The following is a 12412-nucleotide window of genomic DNA, read 5'->3' as shown; positions in this document are numbered from 1 at the left end:
TTTCTCATGAGGCCACTGTATAGTAAGAAGAGATGAGGGCTGCCTCTTGCTAGGAAGACCGAATATGCGCAGCTTAGATTGAGGCCCTCTCTTTCTCCTGCTCAGCCTTAATGAAACCCCTTAATGGGGTTTTCATTGGATTTGTCTCTCCTCACCTTTGATTGGTAAGACAGAGAGGGAGAAGATTTGGATGTAAGCTAGGTGAAAATGTAATGGGCAAGCCTAGGGCAGAAAATAAAAACAGGCAGAGTAACATCCTTGGGCCTACCTCTTGTTTGGCTAAAACTCCTGTTAAGCACCTAAGAGACTTCACCAGGGTCTGTGATGACAATGGGTTCTATGTGGAATGTGGCTCCGCATTATTTCCCTTGGGATCCTGGCTCCACTGTAGGAAGTTTCTGAATCCCAACCTAACACCATCATTCAATACACCCCCTGGGGGGACCTGGGGAAGAAAAACTGCCAATGTCCAAACCCCCCTCTGGAAGAGATCTCAGCAGCTGGGCAGAAGGCTGAGACATCTAACTCTGCAGAGGTGATCTGGCCTCACCCCTAAAAGTCCCAGAACTGAGCAAAAGGCACTTTCTGATTGAATTTCAGAATCTCCAAGCACAAACTCCAGTAACGATGCAGTTTAAAATAGACACCCAGTCGTGAGCACTCTAATGAACCAATGAGTCAACTGTGCAACTTTGCTCAGGCCTGAGGACTCTGAGGTACAGAGCATCTCAGAGTGGGAGGAGATATACATGTACCCTTCTGAACCATATTCTTAAGAAACAGTGGCATCTGGACAATTAATTACATGACCATTATATTTAATCACTTCTCTCTTTATATGCTGTTTCAGTTGTAACAATCAAATTAATTTTTAAAAAGTGAATTAGGGAATTCCCTGGCAGTCCAGTGGTTAGGACTCCACGCTCTCACTGCTGTGGCCCGGGTTCAATCCCTGGTGGGTGAACTAGGATCCCACAAGCCGTGCGGCATGGCCAAAAAACAAACAAACAAACAAACAAACAAAAGTGAATTAAAATCACTGATTTTTATAAACTATTTTGGGTTTAACACTGACAGTAAATAAATGTAGACAAATCTGACCATTCAGGGATTGATACTCATATCATTAAACTGGAATGCTTAAAATAAATGTTACCTAAAATAAATGCACAGTATAAGTTGGGGCTAAAAACACTAAAAGGGTACTGCTAATTTCAGCAAATAATTAAAATTAGTCCAGGGTTAGAAACATGTAATCCGACAACTACTTGTTAAGGAAGCTGATTTAAATTGAGTGCAAAACTAAATTAAAGTAGTTGCATTTAGTACTAAATGTATATTATACCTATGTGACATTGGACATAACCTTTCTGCCTCTCTTTTTCTTCATCTATAAACTAAGACAGATGAATTAATCAGTTGTTGTTTTTTTTTTGCGGTACGCGGGCTTCTCACCGTTGTGGCCTCGCCTGTTGTGGAGCACAGGCTCCAGATGCACAGGCTCAGCGGCCATGGTTCACGGCCCTAGCTGCTCCGCGGCATGTGGGATCTTTCCGGACTGGGGCACGAACCCGCGTCCCCTGCATCGGCAGGTGGAGTCTCAACCACTGTGCCACCAGGGAAGCCCTAATCAGTAGTTTTAAATGTATTTGTAGCCATAGACACCTATAAGAAACAATAAAAGCTATAGGTCTTTTCCTCAGAAAGACACCAATACAAACACAGACAAAATTTTACATACAACTTCAAGATGTTCACAGACTACCCAAAGCCCATTAGAGCAGCGGTCCCCAACCTTTTTGGCGCCAGGGACCGGTTTCGTGGAAGACACTTTTTCCACGGATGGGATCGGAGGTTGGTGGCTCAGGCAGTAATGGGAGGGATGGGGAGCGGCAGATGAAGCTTCACTCGCTGGCCTGCTCACCTCCTGCTGTGCGGCCCCGTTTCTAACAGGCCACAGACCAGTACCTGTCCCGGTCCATGGCCTGGGGGTTGGGGACCCCTGTATCAGAGGATTCTGAGGGTCTACAGAATGCTCAGGTTAAGAATCTCTAAATTAGGGGGCTTCCCTGGTGGCGCAGTGGTTGAGAGTCCGCCTGCCGATGCAGGGGACACGGGTTCGTGCCCCGGTCCAGGAAGATCCCATGTGCCGCGGAGCGGCTGGGCCCATGAGCCACGGCCGCTGAGCCTGCGCGTCCAAAGCCTGTGCTCCGCAACAGGAGAGGCCACAACAGTGAGAGGCCCACATACCGCAAAAAAAAAAAAAAAAAAAAAAAAGGAATCTCTAAATTAGATTGATCTTAAAGTTATCTCTGTATCTAAAAATCTTATTATTCTCATCTAATACCAAACAAAATATATTATATCAAGATCTTAAAATTTAAATTAAACAAATATTTTAACTGAAAGAGCAAGCAATTTACAGTAAAGATACAAGAATTTACACACGTACATCTATACATCTGTACAATTTGGAGAGACAGACGAGAGTTCGTCGAACTGTAGGATACCACATTCCATGAAGATCTGCTGGAGAAATTGTGGTCTGTGCTCTAGGACTGAGAGATTCGGTTGAACCTAAAATCCCAAATGGAGAAGAAGACATTTCACACACGGAGGTCTGTCTTATTTGCATAGCAATTATAAACTGTTAGTTCTCACTAGCTATCAATGGCTGGAGGTATCCATTTTCTCTCGCCTCGCCTTTAATCGAGAATGCCAAAGGAAACCTAAATCAGTGACAGGTGAGATTTAACACACTGAGAACACACATGACTACACACATATGTACACTCCAGCCTCACACACTCAGCCCAAGTTGCTTTCTCCAAACTGTGATCGATAATCTTCATGGACTACATAAGCAGTATACACATACTGCAGAATACCATGCAGCCGATAAAAAGGAGACAGATCTAGATGCTGTCACGTGGAAGCAAGCGGGAGGTGGGGGAGTGACAAGAAAACAAAGCATGTTAAGCAGGAAGATTAATCAAAGCTGGTCTGCCTGACAGCCTGCCTTCCATGTGCTGAACTCCATCACTTATAGGCCTATTTAGTGTATCTAATTCCCAAGTGACCAGAGCTGCGTGCCCATCCCCCCCCCCAAGGCAGCCCCAGCAAGCGTGAGGAGGAGCATGGGGGGAATGTGCCTGAGCAGAGACACCTCTGTAACAGACGCACCATCACTCTGGTGGAGGGACCAGAGTTCACACGAGCCAGGAAAGTGCAGCTGGGACCATACTTTGGGACAAGAGGGGATACTGAAATATGGACTGGATATTAGAGCACATCAGGAAACATTACTAAATTTTTTATTGCAATGATGGTTTATGGTTCTGTGAAAGATGCCCTTTTTTTTTTTTTGGAGAGGTGCTGAAATACTCAAAGGTAAAGTGGCAATGATGTCAATAACTTACTTTAAAATGATTAGCAAAAATATATACATAATACAATAAAATGTTAAGTATTGAATCTGGGTGGTGGGCACAGGTGTTCATTGCATCATTCTGTTTATCTGAAATTTTTTTAATAATAAAAAAAGAAAAGTAAAGCCAAGCAAAACAGAATTCCTTTTTTAAAAAAAGAGCTAGAGGGAATTCCCTCGGCAGTCCGGTGGTTAGGACTCTGCGCTTCCACTGCAGGGGGCCCAGGTCTGATCCCTGGTGGGGGGAACCAAGACCCCACAAGCCATGCGGCGTGGCCAAAAATTTTTTAAATTTAAAAAGAGCTAGATCTGCATATGCTCAGAAGGAGAACTGGAGCTTGCGGAATGAATTTATGCAGGACAGGGCAGAGGGCAATGTTGGGGCTGGTGCTTTCACTTCACAGTTCTGTAAGCTTAGTTGTTTTTCAAAAGCATGTAATACTTGTAGAATTTTAAAAAGCTCTTCCATTAGGCCTTACTTCAAACTAAGATACCTACGTTATAAAAAATTTCTTAAGGAAAAAGAATAAACTGGGCAAATTATATCACGGAATACTCAGGAGGTTAAGTATCCTTAGTTTTGCTAAGAATTAGGATATCTGCGGGATTCCTCCTTCAAAATAAAGAGCCAAGAAGGTACTCCCAAATTAAAGTTTAGTGCAATAAATGCATTTGTGTAGTTCAAAGCCAGAAGTCAACCTATTTGTTCATTTTTTCACTTTCCTGAGAAGAAGAGTTAATAGTTAAAATAGCTGACTGGGGAGAGTTTATTTACACAGCAAGTCGCCAAGTAAGGTGCCTACTGGCTGCCTCCTCTGAAGAGCCGAGCAAACCCGGCAGCAGGGCTTCTGCAGCGGCCCCCGCCGTGGGCCCCCACCACCCTCCCTCTGCGAGCCTGCCGCTGCCCTCGCTTCTCCACGCAGAGAACAAGGTCCGTGCGTTCTGAAGACACTCATCATCGGCCTCCTCACCCAGGGGGCCCTCCACCAACTTGCCCTGACACTACTCCCACGACATGAGCATCACATCACTTAAAGGCCTCACTCCGGAGCCATCTCATTTTCTCACTTCCGACATACCCTGGAAGCAGAAGTGATGACACTCGTTCTTTTCTTTTTGCTCCTCTTGCCACCAGACTCAGAGCCTTGCTTCCCATCCCAAATTCCATCTCTATTCTGAACAGTGTCAACAACCTTAGGGATGACCCGTATGGTTATCCTTGCCCTTCTCAACTCCAAAGACCTTCACTCCCACCCCTGCACCCCCTACTCCAGACTGTTTCTTATGACTTTCTTTCAGAATTACTTTCTACAGACCTTCTTATTACTCCAAACTATTCCACCTCTTAATCAGGAAAACTCGGCACCCCACCCTCTAACCACGACATCCTCCCATTTCCTATTTCTCACCTCTTTACTCAAATCACTCTGCCGAGCCCTCCTCCTCTGGCTTAATCACACCCTCTGACCCCTCTGGCGGTCCCTTCCCTGTCGGCCCAGCGCACCCCCTCCCTCCATCTGCTCCTAAGACTCTCTCCCCAGACTTCTGTTACTGTCACTCTACTCTCTGTCCTGGCTGATCTCATACAAGTCCGAAGCATCAGCAGTCCTCAAGCTTTACCTCTGAGTCAGCTGCCTCTTTATAGCTCTCGAGCAGTGCTGTCCAAGAGGACTTTTATGTGAATCAAAAATGTGACACATTAAAACGCCACACTAAAAAAGGTAAAACTAGTGGAACTACTTTGAATATATTTTATTTAATCTAATAGATCAAAAATCTCATTATTTTAACATATAATCAATATAAAAATGACTAATAAGATACTTTTTATTCTTTATTTCATACTAAGTCTTTGAAATTTGTTGTGTATTTACACACAGCACGTTCGGACTAGCCACATTTCACACGCTCTATGGCTCCCGTATTGGACAGCATAACTCTAGACCCATTTAATACAGATCTCTCGGCTGTTCCACATGGACCTGACTGAATCTTCCTTAGCCCCCATATCTAGTGTGTCACCAAATTCTACTGATTCAAACTTCTAACTCTATCCCTCATCTATACACTTATCTCCATCCCCCCGCCATCAACGCCCTGGTTCAAACCACCTTTACCTTTCAGATGGAAAAACACAACAACATCCTAACCAGTCTCCACAGTTCTACCAACAACACCTTAATGTAATGCCAGGCATGAGTTAAAGAATAAGCTTTATTGGGGAAAGGTACAAGGCCAGGGTTGGTAAGACAGAAATGTACTCTAGTCTCTCCAGTAACTCTTCAAGCGGCGAACTAGACCAAGATGTGCATTAGGACACGGCATGGGCTCTCTACTCCAGAGGAGGAAATTTCAGCTCCCTATGGTCCCTCTTCCTATAGGGCAGGAGTGATAAAATGGCTTTGTCTGATGGGGAATACTGAGGCTGTTTGGCAGTCTGGATTTGGGGTGTCAACTGTTGCAGAGTTGACTCAGAATAAACTGATGATGCACTAAGCCTGGGGATTTGGGGGCAGCTGGGGCTCTTTAAAGCCCATGGAGTTACAGTACCCCCGACTCCCAGTCAGTCCCACGTGGAGCTGAGTTTGAGCGTCACTCTTACAGCTGAGGGGTGAGGAGAAGGGGTGCCCTACTTCTCATCTAGCCGGTTGTCTAGATAACTTATCAGTTATCCAGGGTGACTCTTGGACAATTTTGTTCCTTGCATAACAGGTACCCTAGTCCAAGCTATCCCATACGTTGCTGTCAATTTTTTACCCAAGTCCTAGGCACACAATACATTTTTAAAAATGCAAATCTGATGGTACAATTAGGTAGAATTTCAAAGTCCATGAGATTATCACCTGACACCTATCACAAGCTGGACTGTTTTGCCTGCTCCTTCCTACAGGAACCTGTACCCAAACACAGCAAACCACCTGACATCCCCAAAGCAACCATGGTCTTCCATTCCTGTATGCCGTCCTCCATGCGATTCTATCTTAAAACAACCTTATTCCACCTGGCTCTCTCACACTCATCAACACTACAGCTTTCAGATTCCACACCTCTCACTGAATCAGCCTTCCTGCAACCAAAGTTCATCCCCTTTCATAATTCTGATGCCCTTTTCCCGTGGTCCAAGAGTGTCCTGTGCCTACCTTTATCCTGTCACCCCTGAATTACGCCTGTGGCTTGCCAATCTCCCCCTGCTAAAGTGTGGGCTCCTCAAAGGCACAAGCTGTTTTTCTTGCCTGAGACATGACCAAGTCCTCAATAAAAGTTTATTAAATGAATGAATAAAAGCTGGAAGCTAAAACATCATAACATACCAGATTTTGTTAGATTATTAGGAGGCTCTGCTTCTTCTAACTGAACATCTGAAAACAAAGCTTCTGAAGGTGGTACCTTCTTCTGCTCATCTTTTAAACTCTGTGCAATTTGCTGTATAAAGAAATCAGAAGGAACATTACAGTGTAGTTTTCAGCTGAGTTTAGCAATACGAACACATTCTTTCTATAAGGTAAAAAAATATATACTAATTAATGGATAAATGAACTAATTAAGAGAACTATGCCAAAACAACACATGGAGATGAAAAAGTTAAATTGGTATAGAGTGTCTCTATTCTCATAAAGGCATACATAGCCTTTTCTGAACCACTAATTTCAGAACCATTACAAGGTATCTGCTGAAGAGAGTCAAATATACAAGGCTCAGATTAGAAGCTTAATTTTCTATTTTACATTTAGAAACAAAGTATTCATATTTAAGATTGGGTACATTCTAGATGTCAGAAATGCTTTTATCAAGGAGTTGGCAAACTCAAACTACAGGTTTTTTCTTTATGTGAGAACAGCTACAGTTTGTTATTTTTTAAGCAGATTTTTAAAAATTATCTTATGGACTGAAACTATTTAACTCTTTTTCACTACCTAAAGAATATCATCAAATATACACAGGTCACTAACTACTAAGTTGACAATGAAAATCCTACTAATTTACATTGGTTATAAAGGTGGAAATATACAGAAATGAAGGCCTAACACAGCGGTCCCCAACCTTTTGGCACCAGGGACCAGTTTCGTGGAAGACACTTTTTCCACAGATGCGGGGGAGGGTGGCTCAGGCAGTAATGCGAGCGATGGGGAGCGGCTGTAAATACAGATGAGGCTTCGCTCGCTCACCCGCCTCTCACCTCCTGCTGTACAGCCTGGTTCCTAACAGGCCATGGCTGGGTTGGGGACCCCTGGCCTAACAGACACCCACCTACCACCAAAAAGAATAGCCAGAGAACTGTTTAGGAGACAGGCTCTGTATCAGTCAGGCCCGTCCTTTCATTCTGCAAACAGAAACCTGGAAGTATAGCTAATCCCTAAATGGCACACAGGTGTCACAGCCAGATCACCTTAAATCCCTGACCTTCACCAAAAGAAAAACAAAGCAAACAGATTTACTGGAAGCAGTACACTTAAAACAAGAGGTCTACACAAGAAAACAGTCAGGGGACTTCCCTCGTGGCGCAGCGGTTAAGCATCTGCCTGCCAATGCAGGGGACACGGGCTCGATCCCTGGTCTGGGAAGATCCCACATGCTGCGGAGCAACTAAGACCGTGTGCCACAACTACTGAGCCTGCGTGCCGCAACTACTGAAGCATGTTTGCCTAGAGCCCATGCTCTGCAACAAGAGAAGCCACCTCAACGAGAAGCCTGCGCACAGCAACGAAGAGTAGCCCCTGCTCACCTCAACTAGAGAACGCCTGCGTGCAGCAATGAAGACCCAAGGCAGCCATTAAATAAATAAATAAATTTTAAAAAATAATAAAAAGAAAACACTCAGGATACTGGCCATGTGTTGACTAAATAAACATACCAAATGTATCACTAAATTAAACTGGGAGGGGGTATATAGTAAACTCAACCACCTAACATCCTATCAGACAGCACTATTAAAACGGGTATTCTATCTAGAATGTAAAACCTGATACAAAGGAGACAAGGAAAGGAGGGGAGGAAGGCGAGAGAGCACAACTCCCCCGATCAGGCTGAGAAACAGACCTGTTTATACCAGTCTGCTCAGGAGGCTGGAACTGCTGAAGGCCCCCACCAAGAAAAAAGGGGGCAGCCTCCTCCTCCACCAAGATACCTTCCTAAGGATGCAGCCCCAGCAGAGGCCATCTCGGCAGACCCCTCCTCTGTGCTCAGACCTGTGCAGGTGACCCCATAGGGAGGAGGGATATGCTCCCCAGAGCCTTGGGTTGTGCCTCAAACTTTACTGCGGGCCTGGTCCATGAGCAGGTGATCAGCAGGTCTGAAATGCACTGACTGGTTGGCTTCCCAGGGTTGCCGGGAACTCAGCATAGGCCGAGGCCGGGAGGATGCCTTCACCAAGCTCCTGTGCTCCCCCACGACCCTTCCCATATCCAGTCTCCACTGGTTTAACCTGGAGCAATAAACCTGATTTTGTCATCCAAAAAAATTAATAGACAAATAAAAAGAATTTCCAGGTTCTAATTCTGTTTAAGCACTAATACCCTATGCATTATTGTAACTCTGAACAGCACTCAAAGAAAATGAAGATACACATGTAACTGAAAGATCAGTGAGATATACCTAAGTCTTCAAACCATAAACTGGACACCAGCACTGTGTAATTTTGAGGAGACAACCACCAGAGTTTTTAATGAGAGAAGACGACACATGGTTATGTGACCATCAACTCCGGTGGCTTATATGTTATTAATCCTCTTCTATGTCACTTAACAAAAAAAAAGGGAAATCATAGAAAGCACTAATTCTGTTTAAAAATTGAGAAGACACACTTCCTGGAAAAGGACAGAAAACCATATAGAATGTTTATAAAATACAACTTGAAGGAAGGACAATCTAACAAATTATTTCTGTTCAGTTTTTTAAAATTTTTATTTCCTATGATTTCATGGCAAGTTTATCTTGATTTTTGCATCCTGAATGAGAATTAAAAAGAAAAATCCTATTTTCACCAGTATAAAATATCCAAAAGTTGTGTGGGGTAGGGGAAAGATCAAATAAGAAGACCCTACCTCCATCATTACTAACTTATCGGGATACGCTAGATCTCCAGGAGCTGGTTTATAGCCTGTGATGTCTGTCTGAATGTAGATGTGGGTTCGGTAGACAAGTCGCTCTTGTACATCTTCCAACATCTGCTTTACTCCAGCTGCAAATGCCCCCAACTGTTCAGCTGATAAAAAAAAAAAAAAGGTCAATCACCCATTCCTTCAGATTTAAAAAATACTTTCTTTAAACAATCAAAAATATTACAAAATTGTCTAGTAATAGTATAAACCACTCTTGCTTCAGGGACTGGATGTATTCTACTTTGGTATGACTTGATGACCTTAGAAAAATTTAATAAATGTCTTCCAATTTCCTCAAATTTAAAATTGGAAAATAAATTTGCCCTTACATCTTCTTCCTGGGACTCTGTGAAATAACTTCCATTATTAATATAAATAATAATCTTATTTTTAAAGTGCTTTGTGTTTTTTAAAAGGTATCTCTATAGCTTCATACCAATCCTGAGAGATAGCTAAAGCAGCTTATTAATTAGGTTATCACCCCCATTTTACAGATAGAGTCCCACAGATATTAAATGACTTGTTAACATTCTCACAAAGAAAAATGAATAAAAAAATTAAATGAGGGAATTCCTCAGCAGTCCAGTGGTTAGGACTCCGCACTTTCACTGCCAAGGGCCCGAGTTCAATCCCTGGTTGGGGAACTAAGATCCCACAAGCCGCGCAGTGCGGCCAAATAAATAACTAAATAAAATGAGATATGCGTTTGTATAGAATTTCTTCATTTCTAAGATGCCATCAACGTTAAGACACACCAGTGATTCAGTATCAGCTTTCTAAGGGCTGGGGAGTTGGAGGCATTACACACTCATATAAATATTTACATTAATTTAAAAAATCATCTTTAATTCAGCATTAAAATGGGAGAAAATGTACATCTTTGAATGAACTAAATGCAATAGAATAACAAACTCCAGAAGAGTAACAAACCTATAGTGTCTCTTAAGGAAAGTCAAAGTAAGGACAAAAATTTCTGCCAGTAAAATGATTACCTGAAGGGTATTTTTTAAAGGTACCTAAGTATCACTAGGAAAATCATGTTTTTTATGACAATCAAACCAATTGTTAAAGCATGCATTAGATGAATAAAGTAGAGCTACTCCAGAGAATTGCTTTTCTTTTTTTGTAATTTCAAAAAAGATGAATTACTACTATGTATGTATGCTAAAACAATTTCTGTTTTTTAAATTAAGACTATGCAATACAGTCAATTACTTTATGTACTCTGGTAACAGTGTACTAGAAATACCCAACCCAAAACTGATGGTCAGCTCTCTATGGATTTCTTTTTTTTTTTTTTTTTTTTTTTTCGGTACGCAGGCCTCTCACTGTTGTGGCCTCTCCCGCTGCGGAGCACAGGCTCCGGACGCGCAGGCTCAGTAGTTGCGGCACACGGGCCCAGCTGCTCCACGGCATGTGGGATCTTCCCAAACCGGGGCACGAACCCGTGTCCCCTGCAACAGTAGGCGGACTCTCAACCACTGCGCCACCAGGGAAGCCCCCTCTATGGATTTCAGATGCCAGAAAGAATAGTAACTATAATTATTTTATTACCAATTTTGCCCAGATTTAAAAATTCTTTCCCCATTATTATTTAGTCACAGAATAAGGTGCATCTTGATTCAAAAAGACAAGGCATCAATCCAAGTTTTAAAAATATTGTTTATATAGGGATGGGGGGAGGTACTAATCTTTTTCAAATTCACTGAGCCATAGATATAATTTAAAAGACCTTTGAAATGATCATTTCTACTTATTTACCATTATTCTGTACATGATCTTCAAGCACCTCATTTTTAAGAATCCCACAAAGTTCCGATAAAGTCTCTAAGTGAATAACGTGAATGATCAATGGCCTGAAGACATCATACAACGACACACACAGTTTCTCCAAAAGTTCACTAAAATGAAAGAATAAGACATGGTTATCAGCAGTAATCCTTTCAGTATTTCCTAATAGTTTAAAAGTCACCCTTGATTGCTTCCAGCCAAAATAAAAAATAAAAATCTACTGGAAAATAGTATGTGGGAACATTATATAATGAGAAGTGAAAGGCTGAAAGTAATTCTGTGAACTGTTTTTGCTAGAATCAGTAATCAAGCTCAGAATTAATAAGTGATCCTCAACAATTAGCTGGCCCCAGCCGAATGTCAATTTATTACAACTTCTACTTATGTTAGCAATAATTTTGTGTATGTCCTTTCAAAAACAAACAAAAATATTTCAGTAGACTTAATTTTCCTTTTATAACCTACACCACTATGAATCAAATGGTGACATTTTCCCCAGGAAAGATAGGTTCAAAACTCTTGAATACTTACAGACTTAGATAAACAAAACTCAAAATATTCTGGACATACACCAAGTATTTTGACAATTTTAAACATTTGAAAAGAAAAACATTAGGCTGTCTATACTCTTTATATTGTCAACAGTACTCTTCTATATATAGTATTTCATCAAAACCGTAAGATATATTTGTCTCTTCCCCTTTACAAGAGTCATAATCTTGGAATTTTTTAACAGTCAAAATCACCAATATGAAGAACCCAAAAGTGACTGACAGTGGGTTTGAAAGACACTTCGAGAAAAATAAGGAAAAGGATTTTAAATAGTATCTACGTTTGTAAGTGTCCTTCATTAGTTAGAATCATAGAATTTTTTAAATAGAAGGAATTATTACACTTAGTGTAGATAAAGGGATCTAGGTACCAAGACAGTTCCCTATACAGGATTCTTACTATCATAACTTATTGTCTCCATAATTATAATTTAAACAATATGAAAGCATGTTGGCCTTTAAGCTGCACATTTATTTCCAAATAAATAACCACTGTCCCATCCAACAATATTCTGTTCACATACCCACAAAAGTTAAAACACTCC

General features: G+C 41.7%; 1 protein-coding gene across 2 annotated transcripts in view; it reads right to left on the bottom strand.

Moving 5' to 3' along the window:
• COG3 (component of oligomeric golgi complex 3) overlaps positions 1–12412 on the bottom strand; it is a gene marked incomplete at both ends in the record, with an annotated part of 57379 nt that overhangs the window by 24235 nt on the left and 20732 nt on the right. For both annotated transcript variants that reach the window (XM_079721756.1, XM_079721757.1), the window contains 4 exons: positions 2453–2577; positions 6739–6850; positions 9469–9629; positions 11287–11426. In XM_079721756.1, the coding sequence (XP_079577882.1) occupies positions 2453–2577; positions 6739–6850; positions 9469–9629; positions 11287–11426 (538 nt within the window). The remainder of the gene's footprint in view (positions 1–2452; positions 2578–6738; positions 6851–9468; positions 9630–11286; positions 11427–12412) is intronic.

Source organism: Hyperoodon ampullatus (genome assembly GCF_949752795.1).
Source record: "Hyperoodon ampullatus genome assembly, chromosome: 16".
NCBI classification, from domain to species: Eukaryota; Metazoa; Chordata; class Mammalia; order Artiodactyla; family Ziphiidae; genus Hyperoodon; species Hyperoodon ampullatus.
The sequence above is the reverse complement of the archived record's forward strand: the minus strand, read 5'-3'. Positions and strand labels throughout refer to the sequence as shown.